The sequence below is a fragment of the Giraffa tippelskirchi genome, chromosome 1 (assembly GCF_054371585.1).
Source record: "Giraffa tippelskirchi isolate mGirTip1 chromosome 1, T2T-mGirTip1v1.2.pri, whole genome shotgun sequence".
NCBI classification, from domain to species: domain Eukaryota; kingdom Metazoa; phylum Chordata; class Mammalia; order Artiodactyla; family Giraffidae; genus Giraffa; species Giraffa tippelskirchi.
In genome coordinates, this window is record NC_137275.1 from 199,812,803 (window position 1) to 199,833,757 (window position 20,955).

The window sequence follows — 20,955 nt, forward strand, 5'->3', positions numbered from 1 at the left end:
CACACACTAATAAACATTGTAAGCTATAAATAATAGTGACATCCCAAAGAAAAGAAAAAGAGTAGAGTCCATCTTTGTATCTTTAATGTCAATTTTCACAAAAACTTCTAGATTCTTTTTATTATACATCTGAATTGTCTATCCTGTTGCCTTGATTTCAGTGTCCATAGAGTGCTTGGGCAATGAAAAATTTTTTTAGAAATCTACTCAAGAAATTCCTTTGGTCAACACTGAATATTTTTGCTATATAGGGCATGAACAACTCAACAGCCCTGATTTATAAAGCTGCTTACCAAAACGTGAAATAAGAACTATTTCCAAGTCATATCCTTGCACATGTACTATTATTTGCACATGCTTAAAAATCCCAATATATGTCAAGTAAACAAGCATGCCATTAATCACTGCTTAAACACTTTCTCCAAAGTGTCTGCCCATATGTATAAAGCTGGACATAAGCTATGAGATCCAGATATTCATACTTCTGACTAGATAGAGGAAAATTGACTTTGGTTACCTCTTGCTTCTTAGTCAAGCTGTAACTCCTCACAACTTTGTATCCCCACCCCATGGTTGTGGCACCGGGCATTCTACTTCCTCAGTATTAGATTTCTGATGTACACTGAATTGTGCTTTCCAGTTGAAGTCTTTCCTAAAGTCACTAGATTTATAAGGTTTCTGTTTAGTATGAATTTTCTGGTGTTTAATAAGATTTGATCTGATGGAGAAGGCCTTTCCACATTCAGCACACATACAAGGTTTCTCTCCTGTGTGAATTCGGTGATGTTCAAGGAGTTGTGACTTCTTAATAAAGGCCTTCCCACAGTCACTGCATTTATAGGGTTTCTCTCCAGTATGAATTCTCCGATGTCGATTTAAATGTGACTTCTGGATGAAGGACTTCCCACACTCAGTACAAATATAAGGTTTCTCTCCTGTATGAATTCTCTGATGCATAATGAGTGTTGATTTTCGTGCAAAGGCTTTCCCACATTCACTGCACTCATAATGTCTTTCTCCAGTATGAGACTGCTGATGTATATGGAGGCCTGACTTACGAGTGAAGGCCTTTCCACAGTCATCACATTTATAGGGTTTCTCGCCAGTATGAATTTTCTGGTGTGTAAAGAGATTTGATCGGTCCGTGAAAGCCTTTCCACATTCAGCACATCTATAGGGTTTCTCTCCTGTGTGAATTTGCTGATGTACATGAAGTTGTGACTTCTTTGTGAAAGATTTCCCACAGTCACTGCATTCGTAAGGTTTCTCTCCAGTATGAATTCTCTCATGTGTAATAAAATGTGACTTGTGGAAGAAGGCCTTCCCGCATTCAGTGCAAACATAGGGCTTTTCTCCTTTATGAATTCTCTGGTGCATACTCAGTGTTGACTTCTGAATAAATGCTTTCCCACATTCATTGCATTCATAATGTCTCTCTCCAGTGTGACACTTCTGATGTATCCTGAGCCGTGACTTCCAGGTAAATGATTTCCCACAGTCACTGCATTTATAGGGTTTCTCTCCAGTATGAATTTTTTGATGTTTAATGAGATTTGACCTGTCAGTAAAGGCCTTCCCACATTCAGTACATATATAGGGTCTCTCACCAGTATGAATTTTCTGGTGTATAATGAGATTTGTCCTGTGAGTAAAGATCTTCCCACATTCTGAACATATGAAGGGATTCTCCCCTGTGTGAATTCGCTGGTGCACATGGAGTTGTGACTTCTTTATAAAGGACTTCCCACAGTCATTGCATTCATAAGGTTTCTCCCCAGTATGAATTCTCTCATGTGTAATAAAATGTGACTTTCGGATAAAGGCTTTCCCACATTCAGTACATACATATGGTTTTTCTCCTGTGTGAATTTTCTGATGCATACTTAGTGTTGATTTCCTTGTGAAAGATTTTCCACACTCAATACATTCAAAATGCTTCTTGCCAGTATGAACTTTTTTGTGTATACTGAGATTTGAATTGTGAGAGACATTTTTTCCACATTCACTGTAATCACAGGGGTTTTTTCCTCCAGTAGGAATTCTCTGGTGTCTGAACAGATCTAACTTCTTGATAAAGGCTTTTCCATGTGCACTGCATTTATAGTCAGTCTCCTCAGTATGAGTTTTCTCACGGTTTGAGTTGAGGGAAAATTTCTTCCCATATTCAGTACCTACATAGGATTTCTCTCTTGTATAAACCTGAGGCACAGCAAATTGGGACTTCTGAGTGAAGATCATCTCACATTTGGTGCACTCATGATGCTTCTCTTCAGTATAAATCCTTTGATGTGCAAAAAGGTGTGTCTTATGGGTGGACAGTTTTACACAATCAGAAAATAAATAGAAGTCCTCCCCAGTATGATGTTTTTGATGCTGAATGAGAGCTTGCTTACTCAGAAGTTTCTTATGTTGATTATATTCACAAGCATTCATTTCTGTATGAGAATTCATATGAGTAAAAGTATTACCATATCCAATAAGCTTATCAAAATTTTCTGTTGCATTGTTTCTATTACAATTACATAAGCTTACAATAGGCTTCAAACTCTTTTGAAATGAGTCATAGTTATGGAGTCTTTTTCTTGAAGGAACCAGGTGTGTGTTTACATGAAATTTTTTCCCAATGTCTTTATTATAGTCACAGTTCCCCTTATTAGCTAGTGTATCCTTGTTGGTGAAGATGATATGACTTAAATGTTTGTTCTGGTTCTCCTTATATCTTTCCGTCTGTTTATCATCTTGCCAAAATTCTTCTAAAATGGAATACAGGTCATCTCTTGGGAAGAGACGTATTCCCTCAAACCAAACTGAAACATTTTCAGATATTTGCTGTTGTGATGTTTCAAAACCAATATCCTGATCTAAAAAACAAAATACACAAAGAACAGTTAGCAAAACACAGAAAGGATGATAGAGTGGATACAAGGTGAACACAGAGAAATGGGAGAGGTTCTATATAAATTTAATAATAAATATAGATAAATATATTAAATAAGAATAAATATATATAATAATCTCTTTATATGAAATAATAAAATAAGCCCTTACATTACATTTACTGTCTGATAAACAATAGAATTTAGATGTCTCAGGCATTGTTCTCATTTAAACATCAACATAACCTTTTGCTGTTAATGTTATTATTGTCCCTATTTTACAGATGAGGAAACTGAACCACAGAAGAGTTAAATAATGTGCCTAAATCAAATGCTTAGTAACTGGGGAAAACCAGATTCAAACTGAAGTATGTTGTTCTGAACATGTGGCAGAACTACATAACAGGTGTTAGAAGAACAAAGTGACAAACCATGTGGCTAAAAAATATTTCTGAGTCTAGATTCTTATTATCCTTCATCTATAAATCCTAATCTCTCTGCTTTCTCCATTCACTATTAACCACTGTGCCCTAAATACAAATTTATTTATGTATAGACATCTATTGTAGCCTCAGTCATCCTGAATTAGCTTTACCATTAAAAACAGTAAATATATATCTATGATTCAATTCTTTATGTGTGGTTTTGGGGTGCAGACACACACATTTAATAAGGAAGAATATAACGGCAAAAAGGGCCAACTCTGAAGCAGAGACAGAAGTCGTTCATTTAACATCTGTCCCCTTCCTTCATCAGTGTTAAGCTTGTAGCCAAGCATGTGTCTGTCTCAAAACAACAGGCATATACAGCCTCATTTATAGGTAAATCCAGGTAATTCACTTATCACCATTCAAATGAGAGTAGAAATTATATTTGTTGTAATCAGGTCAATGTTTTAAGGAAATAAGTGTGTCTCCCATAACTCTCTTCCCGCTGGCTATATTACAGACTTGATAGCTCAGTTCTAAATTGCTGGTGATGCCTGAGACAGAGATTAGAAAACTACAGCCCTCAGGCTAAATCCAGGCCAGGTTAATGTTTATGTTCTCTAAGTCACTATTTCTTGGGGTCTCTCAGTGACAGAAGCTGGGTTTTACACCAATATACCATTCTTACCTACAATAAGAATCACTACTATTCCCAACTGCAGAACAATGTATAAGACATAGGAGAGTCAGTTCTGAAGAAGTGGATGAACCTAGAATCTATCATACAGAGTAAATTGAGTCAGAAAGAGAAAGATAAATATTGTATTCTAATGCATATACACAGAATCTAGAAAAATGGTTCTGAAGAATTTATTTACAGGGCAGCAGTGGAGAAACAGACATAGAGAATAAACTTATGGACATGGGGAGAGGGGAGGAGAGGATGAGATGTATGGAAAGAGTAACATGGAAACTTACATTACCATGTGTAAAATAGACAGCCAATGGGAATTTGCTGTCTGGCTCAGGAAACTCAAACAGGGGTTCTGTATCAACCCAGAGGGGTGGGATGGGGAGGGAGATGGGAGGGAGGTTCAAAAGGGAGGGGATATATGTATACTTATGGCTGATTTATGTTGAGGTTTGACAGAAAACAACAAAATTATGTAAAGCAATTATCCTTCAATTAAAAAAATTAATTAAAAAAAGACATAGTAGATTCTCAGTAAATATTTATATAAAAATCAGATTACTCTTTAATATAGACACAGTCTAAACTTGTATCCATTTCATTCTATCTCCAGGACCTTATAATGTTTGTAATATCCCCAAACGCATTCTTTTAACTTTTATATTTTTGAGCTTCCCATGTGGCGCTAGTGGTAAAGAACCCACCTACCAATGCAGGAGACTTAAGAGACATGGGTTCAATCCTTGGATTGGGAAGAACCCCTGAAGAAGGAAATGGCAACCCATTGCAGTATTCCTGCCTGGAGAATTCCATGGACAGAGGAGCCTGATGGGCTATACAGTCCATGGGGTTGTACAGAGTCAGACATGACTAAAGTGACTTAGCACACATTACATTTTTACTCACACATATGAATGTTTTCATTAATCTTGAGGACCTCTAATACTAGATTCCTAAACATGGCTTTCATCTTTTGCAACCTTTCACTTTCTTTAGCTTATAAACCCACTGCTATGCCTGGCAGCATTTACATTATTACCAATGATGTTCAATGTAAAAAATTTGCTCCTGTGGTAAAAAGTTTAATTATTCATAATTCTTCTGTCACAAACTGAATTACCAATTCAATAAAATACAGAGTCATAATTCAGGCCATTAAAATGAATGTATATAAGCTATCTTTCCACCAGTCACTGAAGTCTATTTTATTACTGAATCTAAACATATATTCTTTTCCTTTTCCCCACTAAGCTTCCTTTTCCTGATCCTTTATTCCTTTTCAAAATTCATTTCCTTCATGGATCATTTAGGGTTCTATACTCTGAAAATGAATCTCAAATCTCAGCAAAACTCTAGGAAGGCTCTCTTTTCTCTTAACTTAAAAATAAACACAGATATTCTGAGCCTTACAAAGTCACATTTAATTGGCATTGATGTACACAATAATAAATGCTTAATGCTCAAAGGCTTAAATTGTAAACATTTCTTTCAGTTGTCTTCCCTTTCCAATTACAATTATTGGTCCTTCAAATTACTCTTAGCAGAAAAAATTTCAAATCCATCTGAAATAGAGCAAAATAACTGCTTCTGCCTATCACCTAAAGATTTAATTTCACTAAATATTCTCTAGAAAAACATTTTTGAAATAGGTAAAAGACTCAGTTGTCATTCAAATCAATGTCATTTTCTCTGAGTTTTTGTGGGTCAGAAAACTAGAAAAGGGAAAAAGCAATGTATGCTGTAATAGATCCAATAAAAGAAGTAAGTGAAACCTGAGAGCAAAGTATAAATATGTAGATTATCTGAACAGGCAGACAGATCAGAAAATAAAGGGTCAGATACAGGAGAATAATTAAAGAAAATGTTAAAATGAAGCAAACATGATTATGGAAACTAAACAAAGATAAATGTGAATTGCAAATATGAGGCATGTTCTTCCTTTAGTTTTAATCCATTGAGAGAAGAATTTCTCATGTTAGGTAATATTTTGCATCATACAGCTATGACAAGATAAGCACAATATTTTAACCAGTAGCACCTAGGAAAAAATTTTTTAAAAAAGAACCAGCACATCAAAACAGGGTTAGAATAACTCAAGCATAAGTAAATATAGACATGGTTTTAGGTTTTACTTTTCACTGGAAAGTAAAAGGAGGAGGGCATCTAAATGATACTTTCTAAAAGAGAAAAATCAGGAGAAAGAGCACAAAGAATTGTTTGAGAAGATGAGTCAGAGAAAAGCAAAAATATGACAACATTAAAACAATAATCAATAAAATATGACAACATTTAGAAAGGTGTGCCACTTGCTTTTAGCATGCTGCATTGTAACTGCTCTTCCTTCACACAAGTAGCTGCCTGATGGGTCCTTATATGCATAAGGTATCAATTGTTCCCCTGAGAGCTTTATACAATTACAGCCAATCTGATCTGTTTCCTTAATTCTGGTGTCAGTCATGGCTTATGTCAGAATTGAGACAAATGATTCAATTTGAGACACATATATAGGTCTTAAGCCACTTTAAGGAAGGCCTAATCCTTTAAATCTGTCCCAGAATACTAACTATAACTTCCAACTTCAATTGGTTAAATATATGACACAGACTTGTGGGAATCAGCAAATGTAGCATAAGGTAGCACAGCTCAAAGTATGTACTCACCAGCAGGCAGTAAAGCCAGAGAACAAGAGAAGAAAGACCCCCTTGGTGGTGGTCATCATCCAAAGATCCTGCTTACTACACAAACTGTTAAGTCACCTGCAGAGGAGCAATGGACTCCCACATTAAATTTGGTTCAGATATCAACAGTAATGATTTGACACACAACCAATAAGATATGAAAAAGTTCGTTACTCCTTTAATGAGGCTTTTAAAGGGAAAGCTCCCAAGCAGGTCTAAAAGTGGCTTAAGAGAGTACGAAAAGGAAACTGGCTTAGGTTTTTTATAGTGGTTGGGGGATGATGCTAAGCTGACTGATACAGAGCAACTTCCCACTAGCACTAATGGAGAGAGCATCTGGGCTTTCTTGTAGTTTGCCCAGATGTGGGGCAGAAGATGAAGAGAGAGTGGTGAAGTTTGGAAGGTGTCAGCAGTCAAATACCAATAATGAAGTCAGAATCTATTACAAGGTACATGATAAGATGTTCAAAACATTTTGTTATTACAGAAACACAAATTAAAACAAATAGTCAGAAATTAAAATCCACTAGATTATGAGAAATTCTTAGAAATATGGGCAGGGATGTGGAGAAACTGATGCCTTTGTATGTTTAGATTGGATTGTAGACAATACATCCAATCTAGAAAACAACATGGTTATACTTAGTGAAATAAAGCATTAGTATATTCATTAATAAAACAATCCCACTATTCTTCCTCAAGAAATTGTTTGCTAAAGAATAGTTCTTTTTTTAAAAAATATTAATATCTCTGTTTCTTTACATGTATTCCCCATCCTGAACCCCTGTCCCACCTCCCTCCCCATCCCATCCCTCAGGGTCATCCTAGTGCACCAGCCCTGAGCACCCTGTCTCATGCACTGAACCTGGACTGGCGATCTGTTTCACATTCTTGAAGAAATTTATTATAGTACTAGCTATAGGAGCTAGAAAGCTGGACAAGTAAATGTGGCATATATATATACTATGGAATGCATGTATCAATTAGAAGCAATGAGCTAGAAAAACAGTGTAACATGAACCAATTTAGTGTTGAGAGGAAAAAAATCAACTAAGTAGGATATATAGCCAGAGAAGGCAATGGCACCCCACTCCAGTACTCTTGTCTGGAAAATCCCATGGACGGAGGAGCCGGGTAGGCTGCAGTCCATGGGGTCACTGAGAGTCGGACACGACTAAGTGACTTCACTTTCACTTTTCACTTTCATGCATTGGAGAAGGAAATGGCAACCCACTCCAGTGTTCTTGCCTGGAGAATCCCAGGGACGGGGGAGCCTGATGGGCTGCCGTCTATGGGGTCGCACAGAGTTGGACACGACTGGCGCGACTTAGCAGCAGCAGCAGCAGCAGGATATATAGCACAGTACCATTTTTAGAAACTAAAATGACCAACAATTTAAATTTTACAAATACCCCACAAATTCAAGAATAAACTGCAAGCAAACATATAAAATACAGTAGAGCAACTGCCTCTGGGAAGAATAAAAATGAGTAGGGAGTGAGGATTAAAAGGGATAAATAAAAAAATAAAATAAAACTTTTTAAGAAATTGGAAAATAGGGGATTCCCTGGCTATCCACTGGCTAGGACTCTGAGTTTCCACTACAGGGCACGTAGGTTCAATCCCTGGCCGGAGGAACTAAGATCTCGCATGCTGAGGGGTGTGGCCCCTCAAAAATTATAAAAGAATTAATAAGAAGCTATCTCCAGATGTAAGTAATGGAAATCTCAAAGACAACAGTTGAGGGAGAGGCATGGGAAATGATATAATAAGGCCATCTCTAGATGACAATTCCGAAGCACCTTACAGAAAAAGAAAGAAAATGAAGAGAAATAAGCAGGAGAGTGACCCAAAGTAATTTTTTTAAGGCAATTTTATGAGTACCTGAATGTGTAAGGAAAGGATTTAGGACATTGACAGAGATAAAAAAAAAATTTTTTTTTAATGCCATAAAAAGGGAAAAAAAGCAAAACAGCAGGATCCTACAGCCAATGTACCAGTAACTGTAGCATATCCCTCCTAAAGAGTCAAGCAAAGAAGACACTGATATTGGAAGGGGCCTTAAGTGGGAATGGCATTTAGATGTCTAAGAGACCAATATCAACTCTATCCATGCAGTTTCAAAACTTCAGAATGTTAGCGAAATATCATATTAAAAGCACTTCAAAGTTGCCAACCTCTGCCAGTAAAACTGTGATTTGGTTATACGATCTCCTATGCTTTTGGTTCCTACTTACCTAGACAGCTCTGGCTTGAGATTTTGCCATTCCACATAAATGGTTCTTCTCCCCACTCCAAGTTGAAAATGACTTCTGGTTTGGGAACTTGACACCCTGATGATAGGAGACAATGAAGCCCTTCATTTACTTTTCAGAAAAGTTCATGGGGAACAGAAGTATATTCTTAATATCCAAAAGAGATTGTTAAGAACATAGAACAAAATAAGGACAAAACTATTACACACTTCAGATGTCCTACAGTCTTTAGAAGTCCCACATACCTTAGAAACACCAGATTTCAGAAATTCCACTAAAGAAAAAAAAATACACTCAATTAGGTACAGCCTTACCCAGCAGAGCTGTACTTACCCACTGAGATCAAGTTGAAATAGTTTTCCAGCATTACATCCCTGTATAGACTTTTCTGAGCAAGGTCCAATTGGTGCCACTCCTCCCGGCTGAAGTCTACAGATATATCTTTGAAAGACACTGATCCCTGGAAAAACACATGTTTATTCAATGAAAAGCATCAGAACTGTAGGATAAGAGCAAGATATTTATGAACTTGCTTTTAATAATTTTTAACACAATACAACATATAAGATTCTCAATAAATACCTAAATTTTACATTACTATTTAAAGGGAAAAATAAATATTAAAAGTATCAGGTCATTCTTTCTGTGACTCTAATAACATTCTGGGGATTTGTTTTTTTCTGTGTGCTGGCTACAAAAGAATAAACTGTGAAAACTCATCAAGCTGCAAACCTGATTTCTGCATTCTTTTCCATGTATGCCATATTTCATTAACACTTCACTCAGAAAAGCAATGATTTTTCTAATATAAAATCAGAAGCATAAGCAACCAAAGAAAAAAATAGATAAATTGGACTTTATCAAAATTTAAAACTTTGTGCTAAAAAAGATACCATTAAGAAAGTGAAAAGATAAGGGGATTTGCTGGCAGTGCAGTGTTAGGTCTCTGCACCACCACTTAAGGGGGCATGGGTTCAATGCCTGGTAGGGGAACTAAGATCCCCATGCTACACCCAATGGCCAAAAATGAAAAATAAGCAAACAAAAATAACAACAACAAAAAAAAACAGAACAAATAAAAAATAAATGTTTACTTAAAAAAGAAAGTATAAACAAGTCAGAGACTAGGGGAAAATGTCTGCAATTATATATCTGATAAAGGACTTGTGTAAAGAATATATAAAGAACTCTTGCTGCTGCTGCTAAGTCACTTCAGTCATGTCCGACTCTGTGCGACCCCATAGATGGCAGCCCATCAGGCTCCCCCATCCCTGGGATTCTCCAGGCAAGAATACTGGAGTGGGTTGCCATTGCCTTGTCCAATGCATGAAAGTGAAAAGTGAAAGGAGTCGATCAGTCGTGTCCGACTCTTAGTGACCCCATGGACTGCAGCCTACCAGGATCCTCAGTCCATGGGATTTTCCAGGCAAGAGTACTGGAGTGGGGTGCCATTGCCTTCTTACAACTCAATAAAAAGATATATGATTCAACTAAAAATGGACCAAGGGGACTTCCCTGGTGGTCCAGTGGCAAAAACTCCATGCTCCCAATGCAGGAGGCCTGGGTTCGATCCCTGGTCTGGGAGCTAGATTTCACATGCTGTAACAAAAGATCCTGGATTCTGCTACAAAGCTCGAACATCCTTCATGCCACAGCTAAGACCTGGCACAGTCAAATAAACAAATAAACAGAAACCAAGAAGAATATACATATCTCCAAGGAAGATATACAAATGGCCAAAAAGCACGAAAGGTTCTCAATACAGGCCAATATAGTCAAAAGGCATATCAAAATGCAAAGAGATACCCCTTCAAATTCACTGAGATGATTATAAACTAAAAAATGCTCTGCTTGTGTGTATTTGTATTTTTACTATTTTTGTAGCAAAATAATAAATGCAATTAAACCTTGAATTCTAAAATTTAAAAAATGCTCCAATCATTAGTTATTAGTCATCAAGAAAATGCACCTATTAGGATGGCTATAATAATAAAAAAACAAAAGGACACATAATAACAAGTGCCAGTCAGGAAGTGGAGAAATTGGAACCCTCATATAGTAAAGGTGGGAATGTAAAACAGTCTGGCACTTCCTCAAAGGGAGTAATATGAGCTAACGGTTCCACTTCCAGGTATATACCCAAGAGAAATCAAAACATTCATTCACATAAAACTTATACAGAAATGTTCACAGTAGCATTATTCTTAATAGTCAAAAACAGAAACAACCCAGTGTATCAACTAATGATGAATTTCAAAATGTGGTATATTCATAAAAGAGATTATTCAGCCATAGAGAGGAATGAAGTACTGATTTACACTACACTGTGAATCAATTTTGAAAATATTATGCTAAGTGAAATAAGCCAGTCACAAAAGACCACATATTATATGATTTCATTTACATGAGATGTCTAAGACAGGCAAACCTATTGAGACAGAAAGATTACTGGTTGCCCAGGGATGGGGGAATGGAAGGATGTGGTGGGGTGGGAGGTAGCAACAGCTAAAAGTTATGACTTTGGATAGGGGAGGGAAAGAAAGTGTTCTAAAACTGGATAAAGATTGAACAACTCCATGAATATACTAAAAATGATTGAATGTACACTTTAAATGGACACTACATATGGTATGTTTAGGTGACCCTTTTGAGGCACTGTCATATCCAGATGGCATACAAGAGTTTGTGACAGTCCAGTGTTTCCTCTAAGAATAACTATACATGGCAGATGAGATACTGAAACTATCTGTTTGAAAATACTGGAAGCAGTTAGGTGCTAAGACTCTACAGACAACATTTAAGGTTTAAGTTGACGTACATAACCACTTTTACTCTAGGAGTATTTATCAATTCTGGGTGTGGTAAAAGGTAGAAAACCCAGGCTTTGAACCAGTAGAAAGCTAATGTTGGCTGATAGAGAAACCAGAATTCAAACACATGCAAAGTTTTCCCCCCAAGACGTCTGCCAAATTCTAGGGCTGTATGAGCAGAAGACTAAACACTTAAGCAGATAGCCTGTGAAAGACAAGGCAAAATGTTAGTAGTCTGGTAAGAAGACACTGTTGGCATCTATCAAGAGGAGGGTCCACAGAGGGCAAACTGGGCTCTCAGCTGAAAATCCTGGATGGTCAGAGTGAAGCAGAGGTAGACTATTATCAGGTCTTCAACTTAGTCTTGATTCAATGTAACACTGTGCCTAACTAGACAAAGGTGTTCATCCTCCACTCTATCTGCTAAGGGAAACAAGAATCCTCTCCTGAGAAAGTTTTTTATTGTTCAGTCACTAGGTCGTGTCTGACCCTTTGTGACCCCATGGACTGCAGCATACTAGGCTTCCCTGTCCTTCGCTATCTCCTGAAGTATGCTCAAACTCAAGTTCATTGGGTCGATGATGCCATCCAACCATCTCATCCTCTATTGTCCCGTTCTCTTCCTGCCCTCAGTCTTTCCCAATGAATATTCAGGATTGATTTCCTTTAGGATTGACTGGTTTGATCTCCTTGCAGTGTAAGGGACTCTCAAGAGTCTTCTCTACCACCACCACTCAAAAGCAACATTCTTTGGTGCTCAGCCTTCTTTATGGTCCAATTCTTACAACCATATATGACTACTGGAAAAATTACAGCTTTGACTATTTGGACCTTTGTCAGCAAAATAATGTCCCTGCTTTTTAATATGCTGTCTAGGTCTGTCATAGCTTTCCTTCCAAGGAGTAAGTATATTTTAATTTTAAGGCTGCAGTCACCATATGCAGTGATTTTGGAGCCCAAGAAATAAAATCTGTCACTGTTTCCATTTTTTCTCATCTATTTGCCATGAAGTGATGGGACCACATGCCATGATCTTAGTTTTTTGAATGTTGAGTTTTAAGCCAGTTTTTTCACTCTCCTCTTTCACCTTCATCAAGAGGCTCTTCAGTTCCTCTTTGCTTTCTGCCATTAGGGTGGTGTCATCTGCATAGCTGAGGTTATTGATATTTCTCCCAGTAATCTTGATTCCAGCTTGAGCTTCATCCAGCCCAGCATTTCATATGATGTACTTTGCATTTAAGTTAAATAACTGAGAAAGATACCATAATCTAGATCCTCGACAATGCTTTATATGTATTTTGATACAATAAAAGAAATGCTTATCAAAAATTAAAACAAAATATCTAAAACCAGAGGAAAAAAATTCAATAGAAACAGTCTTACAGGGTTTTGGAGTTAGATGAAAAGGTAGAGAATTTCATCAAAGAAATGGAACTTATACTAAAAAAATGAAAATTGAAAAATTCAGTATCTAAAATTAAGAACTGAGAGGCATTTAACAGCAGAATAACAGAATTACTGAAATGGAAGACAAGCAAACAGAAGATATCCAAACTGAACCACAGAGGTTTTTTAAATAAAAATAAGCACAAGCACACGTGATGCATCACATGTATAACACCTCAGAAAGGAAAAACATTGTTGTCTGAGACAATAAAGAAGAAGAATATGAGGCAGAAGCAAAATCTGAAAAGGAAAGGTGAATGACATCAACTCAAAGACTCAAAAAATTTCTCAAATCCCACTTTATAAAACTGTAAATACTGACTATGCAAAAACAGTAATAATAATATCTTGTGAAATTTAAAACATATGTAGAATTCAAATGCATAAAAATAATAATGTAAAAATGAGAAGCAGTAAATGGAATTAAGATGCTTTAGCATCTATTAAGAAGGGGTAAGATAATAATGAGTTAAAGATGGATATTATAATATCTAAGGAAACAAATAAAAGAATGCATCACAAACAAGTTAACAAAATAAAAATGAAAACTTTGACTAATCTAAAAGAAAGCCAAGAAAAGAGTGGAAAAATAGTATTAGACAGACAGTTCAAATATGAAACTAATAAAACTGGATATAAATTTGAATATATCAGTAATTGCATTAAATGTAAATAAACGAAACAATCAAGTTAACAACAAAGACTGAGACTTCCAGCTAAAAAAATTTAGTAAGATGCATTCTACCCTATTCATCTTGCTAAACACCTAAAAACCTAGAAAAATATTCATATATAAAGCATCTATCCACACCCTTGACTTTCTCTCAAGAACATACTTTACTACAGTGAAACTAATTATAGCATCTTTTGTAATCTTGATAGCCCACAAATACCCCAAATCATCAAGTCTAGTTTCTTTTTGTTTAACAGTTCTTCCTTCAATCTATCACTTAATATTCATATTTTATTGTAAGCAGGAAAAAAGAAACCATGCCCCATCTTCAATCCTTTGCTTGAAATCACCTCAGAGAAAAACACAAGTCCATCACTGACAAATCTGCTTTCCATGTAACTATAGGACAAAATCCAGCTAAGCTTTCTGCCACTATATAACAGAGATGTTCCCTGCCCTAGTTTCCAGTAACATGTTTCTCATTTCCTTCTATGTCTTCACCAGAAGCACCTTTAACACCTGTATTCCTGTCAACAATCTGTTTAAAATAATGAGATATTCTCTAAAACAATATAATCTTTTTCCTCACTTCCTTCTGAGTTCTCTAGCAGAGTTAACAACAATATTTCTATTACCAGTCTATTCAAGGAAATCTAGGCTCTTGCTACTATACACTTCAAATTTTTTACAGTTTTTATTCATTACCAACTTCTAAAGTCTTTTGACATTTTGGGGTACTTGTTACAGCATCATTCCATGTCCAGATACCAAAATCTGTAATGGTTTCCTATTGCTGCTGCAACAAATTACTGCAAACTTAAAACAATGCAAATTTATTATCTGGATCTTCCTATCACATCCAGTAAGAAAAGGTGGGATGATAAAAGTAGAAAGAATGTCTTAAAATTTTTGAGTAAAAATTACTTACAATCTAGAATTAGCTATGAAATTGCTGAAAGCCAAATAAAAATACTTTTAGACATGCAAGGTCTCAAAAAACTTTATTTCCACATAATTCTTTCTATACAATATTCTCTAAAAATGAAAGCACAAATCAAGAAAGAGCCAGAAAACAAGAAATCCAGTACTTGAGAGACATGAAAGGGAATTCCTAGCAGCATGCCAAAGGAAGACCCTCAAGTCAGTGCATGAGAATCAAATAGAGAGCAACTTTGGTCATGTGAAGAACTCCAAGGGAAGCTTCTTTCAACTGCTGAAATATATAGCCTCTATTCTAGAGCCAAATTGCTTGGGTATAACTCCTGGCCTCACCGCTTACTAGCAGTGCAACCCAGAGCAATTTACTTAACATCTCTGTGGACCTACTTCCTTCTCTGTAAAATGAGGTAATGATTATAGATACCTCAAAAGGGATTAAATCAGTTAAGAGAGAGAGAGAGTGTTTACAATGCCTAGCATATAGTAAGCACTATATTAATATTTATGATTGCTGTTAACTGTCATTATCTAATATATTTTAACATATTGTAAAGATATTTACATACCTGGGAAGACTGTGGAGTTGGTATAGTGATCCAGATATGGAAAATGAAACAAATGATTAAACCAAACAATAATTAATTCCAGGTAAAATAAGAAATAGTGCATAAAAGATAAAAGAAATGGTTCAGCTGTGAATATAATTAAAATAAACATACTAATAAATACAGTCTATTGATTTACCGCAAATTATGATATACCTATATTAGAAGGAAGGGAAGAAGAAATGTGCACATAAGTGTTGAAGCCTTAAATGTCTGAGAGTTAAATCCTTATTTTCCCAAGTCAGTAGATACCACCTAAAACTGAAAACCAAGAGGTACCAATATAAACATGTGATTTAGACATAGGAATGTAAATACCAAAAGAATTAGTTTGATTGAGTTTAGAGTGATTATCTTTGAGAAGCTGGAATCTGAGGGATAAGAGAACAAATAACAGCTGTTTTGGGATGGACAGGGCTTTTTTGGGGAGGCTTTTTTTAATGAAGCCTCAAAAAAACTATTTGACTGAGTAAATACATGTATAATCTTCATGATATTCAAAATTAAATATTTACCTTTAAAAGTTAAAATGCAAAAAACAAAGAGGTAAAGAACACTGAGGAAAAAAAAAAAGGACTATGCTAAATATAAGTGTGTGTTAGACACTCACTCATGTATGATTCTTTGCAACTTCATGGGGTATAGCCCACCAGGTTCCTCCATCCATAGGATTTTTCCACACAAGAATACTGGAGTGGGTTGCTATTTCCTTCTCCAGGGGATCTTCCTGAACCAGGGATTGAACCCAGGTCTCCTCCATTGCTGGCAGACTCTTTACCATTTGAGCCACCAGGGAAGCCCAGTATATAAATAACTCCTCTTTCAAAAAAAAAAAAAATCAATGAACTTACTTTAACTCCTGGAAAATGGGGTAGATGCTCTTGTCCCTATTCAAATGCCCACTAAGTACAGCAACTACCATAGACATTATCCATAAAACAAAATAAGAAAACTGAAAGACTGAAAAAAAAAAAGAAGAAGGCAGATTGTCTAGGGTCCTCCGAAACCGAGAAACTACACAGTATGAGTTCCCCAAAGTCTATTTACTCACAGAGCCCTGACTGAATGCTAGGAAAGGTTACAACCCAGAAACACCAACAAAGGCACAACAAAAAAATTCAAAGACAAATCTGCTCTTTCCAGTTAAAATACCAGGAAAGAGGCAACCTAGAAAGACAGACAACTTTTAGACAAAACTTGCTCCAGCCAACATAACGTATGTAAAAAGCCAACAAATAAAAAACTTTGGACTTGATCTCAGGCCCATCAGCAAAAACTCAGTGAGTAGCTTGGATTCCCACTCTTGCCTGGCTGAGCAGAGGTGCCCATTCACACTCCAGTGGGATGGTGTGGAAAAAGAAAAAAGTCAACTAGAGAGTTGGGACTTTCATCCATACATAGTGGTAATCAAAGAAAAAATAGATCAATATCCCTCCTAAACATAATACAAAATCCTTTAAAAAATATTAGCAAATACAAATACATAAAAAGAAGTGTATGTCATGACCAAGTGGAGTTTAATCAGAGATTGCAAGGTTGGCTCAACATGTGAAAATCAGTGTAATCTATCATGTGCTGTGCTGTGCTTAGTCACTCAGTTGTGTCTGATTCTTTGTGACCCCATGCGTAGCCCTCCAGGCTCCTCTGTCCATGGGATTCTCCAGGCAAGAATAATGGAGTGGGTTATCATGCCCTCCTCCAGGGGATCTTCCCAACCCAGGGATCGAACTCAGGTCTCCTGCATTGCAGGTGGATTCTTTACCAACTGAGCCGCCAGGGAAGCCCAAGAATACGGGAGTGGGTAGCCTATCCCTTCTCCAGGGGATCATCCCAACCCAGGAATCAAACCAGGGTCTCCTGCATTGCAGGCGGATTCTTTACCAGCTGAGCTACCAGGGAAGACCAGTAATCTATTATAGCAATAAGGTAAAAAGGAAAATCACCTGACCATATCAACTGATACAAAAAAAGTAGGTGACAAAAATCAACATCAATTCACTCAAAACTTTGCTCCACAAGTAGTCCTTGAATCAGCAGCATTTACATCCATTGGGAATTCCAGTCCTACTAAATCAGAATCTTAAGTCATATGCAAGTGTGAGAAGCACTGCTTTATAAGTCACTATAGAAAATCTGTTAGTGCACTTCTAGCACAATTATAAAAGACACTGTCCTGTCTCCATTACTGAAGATCTATCAAAAATTTTCCTGAGCATCAAAAACAAGGAAATAATTACTATAATGGAAAAAAAAATCACTTTTCAACAATATAAACCATGTATGTCATTTCCATTATTGTTATGTCTTTTAAGAAGACTGGAGACAATTTTATAGTTCACAGTTCATAACTGTGTGAAGTCAGAAGTGAGTGACATAAGTGAGTGACATAGTATATTTAGAGTGATAAAAGGGAAGAATCTACAACCAAAAATACTCTAACCAGTGAGGCTCTCATTCAGATCTGATAGTGAAATCAAAAGCTTTGCAGACAAGCAAAAGTTAAGAGAATTCAGCACCACCAAACCAGCTTTAAAACAAGTGCTAAAGGAACTTCTCTAGGCAAGAAACACCAGAGAAGCAAGATCTTCAAAAACAAGCCCCAAACAATTAAGAAAATGGTAACATGAACATACATATGGATAATCACCTTAAATGTAAATGGATTAAATGCACCAACCAAAAGATACAGTGGATTAAAAAAAAAGCTGGATAGATACAAAAAAAAAGACCTGTATATATACTGTTTACAAGAGACCCACCTCAGATGTAGGGATATACAGACTGAAAGTAAGGGGATGGGAAAAGGTATTGCATGTAAGTGAAATCAAAAGGCAGCTGGAATAGCAATACTCATATCACACAAAAATAGACATTAAAACAGACTGTTATAACAGACAAAGAAGGGCACTATATAGCAATCAAGGGATCTATCCAAGAAGATATAAATATTATAAATATATATCCACCCAACATGTAAGGCACCAACATTTACCTCAATATATAAGGCAAATACTAAAAACTATAAAGAGAGAAATGGACAGTAACACAATAATAGTGGGGGACTTTAATAATCCATTTTCATCAATGGACAGGTAATCCAGACAGAAAATTGATAAGCAATCACAGTCTTAAATGACATGTTAGACTACATGGATTTAATTGATATTTATAAAACATTCTACTCAAAAACAGCAGAATACATATTCTCCTCAAAGGCATATGGAACATTCTCCACCACTGACCACATGCTGGGCCACAAGGCGCAGAAATTTACCAATTTCTAAATTGGTAAATTTAGAAAAATTGAAATCATACCAAGCACCTTTTCTGATCACAAGACTATGAGATTAAAAATAAATTACAAGGAAAAAAAACTATAAAAAACACAAAAACATGGCAACTAAACAATATGCTACTAAACAACCAAGGGATCACAGAAGAAATCAAACAGGAAAACAAAATATACCTAAAAACAAATGAAAATGAAAGCACAACAGTCCAAAACCTATGTGATTTAGCAAAAGCAGTTCTAAGAGGGAAGTTTATGCAATACAATCTCATTTCAAGAAACAAGAAAAATCTTAAATTAACAACTAACCTTATATCTAAAACAGCTAGACAAAGAAGGATGAATAAAATGTAAAGTTAATAGAAGGAAAGAAGTTATAAAGATCAGAGCAGAAATAAATGAAATAGAGACAAAGAAAACAATTGCAAAGATTAGTGAAACAAAAAGCTAGTTCTCTGGAAAGAAAAACAAAATCCATAAACCTTTAGCCAGACTCAACAAGAAAAAAAGGAGAGGACTCCAATCAATACAATTACAAATGAAAAAGGAGAAGTTAAAATTGACACCACAGATATAAAAAGTTTAATAAAAGACTACGATAAGCAACTGTATGCCAAAAAAATGGACAATCAAATGGACAAATTCTTACAAAGGTACAATCTCCCAAGACTGAGCGAGGAAGAAATAGAAACTATGAGCGGACCAATCATAAGCACTGAAAGTGAAACAGTGATTAGAAAATTCCCCCAAAACAAAAGTCCAAGACCTGACAGTTTCACTGGAGATTTCTATCAAGCATTTAGAGAAGAGCTAATGTCTAAACCCCTATATGGATCACAGCATTGTCTTGGTGAACAGGCTTGTATGACTCAATGAAGCTATGAGCCATGCCATGCAGGGCCACCCAAGATGGATGGGTCACAGTGAAGAGTTCTGACAAAACGTGGTCCACTACAGGAGGAAATGGAAACCCACTCCAGCATTTTGCCTGGACTCCACAAGCAGTATGAAAAGGCAAAAAGATATGACACCGGCAGTTGAGCCCCCCAGGTGGTAAGGTGTCCAATATGCTACTGGGGAAGAGCAGAGGGCAATTACTAATAGCTCCAGAAAGCATGAAGCGGCTAGGCCAAAATCCACATCAACTGTGGATGTGTCTAGTGGTGAAAGTAAAGTCTAATACTGTAAAGAACAATATTGCAAGGAACCTGAAATTTAAGGTCCGTGAATCAAGGTAAATTTGACATGGTCAAGTAGGAGATGAAAAGAGTAAACATCGAAATTTTAGGAATCAGTGAACTAAAATCAATGGGAATGAGAGAATTTAATTCAGATGACCATTATATCTACCACTGTGGGCAAGAATCCCTTAGAAGAAACGAAGTACCCCACATAGTCGACAGAAGAGTCCAAAATACAGTACTTGGGTGCAATCTCAAAAGTGACAGAATGATCTCAGTTCGTTTCCAAGGGAAACCACTCAACATCACAGTTATCCAAGTCTATGCCCCAACCACTGATGCTGAAGAAGCTGAAGTTGACTGTTTCTATGCAGACTTACAAGACCTCTAGAACTAAGACCAAAAAAGATGTTCTTTTCATCATAGGGGATTGGAATGCAATAGTAGGAAATGAAGAGATACCTGGAGTAACAGGCAAGTTTTGTCTTAGAGAACAAAATAAAGCAGGGCAAACACTAACACACTTTTGTCAAGAAAACACACTGGTCATATCAAACACTCTTTTCCAACAATGAAAGAGATGATGCTATGCATGGACATCATCATATGGTCAATACCAAAATCAGATTAACTATATTCTTTGCAGTCAAAGGTGAAGAAGCTCTATACAGTCAGTAAAAACAAGACCTGGAGCTGACTGTGGTTCAAATCATGAGCTTCTTATTGCAAACTTCAGGCTTAAACTGAAGAAAGTAGGGAAAATCACTAGGCCTTTAGGTATAACCTAAATCAAATCCCTTATGATTATACAGTGGAGGTAACAAACAGATGCAAGGGATTAGATCTGGTTGACAGCGCCTGAACAACTTCGGATGGAGGTTCATAACATGGTCCAGGAGGCAGTAACCAAAACCACCTCAAAAAAAGAGGAAATCCAGGAGGGCAAAATGGCTGTCTGAGGAGGCTTTACAAATAGCTTAGGGGAAAAGAAAGTAAAAGGCAAGAAAGAAAGGGAAAAATATACCCAACTGAATGCAGAGTGCTAGAGAATAGGAAGGAGAGATAAGAAGGCCTTCTTAAATGA

At 36.4% G+C, this 20,955-nt stretch overlaps 1 protein-coding gene across 1 annotated transcript in view; it reads right to left on the minus strand.

Annotated features, from left to right (window-relative positions):
• Positions 1-462: 462 nt before the first annotated feature.
• ZNF484 (zinc finger protein 484) overlaps positions 463-20,955 on the minus strand; it is a 39,784-nt gene continuing 19,291 nt past the window's right edge. Inside the window, exons 3-5 of the mRNA XM_081523205.1 lie at positions 9,262-9,388; positions 8,911-9,006; positions 463-2,861 (exon numbers count right to left, since the gene is read on the minus strand). Coding sequence (XP_081379331.1) covers positions 547-2,861; positions 8,911-9,006; positions 9,262-9,388 — 2,538 coding nt within the window. The 3' untranslated portion in view covers positions 463-546. The remainder of the gene's footprint in view (positions 2,862-8,910; positions 9,007-9,261; positions 9,389-20,955) is intronic.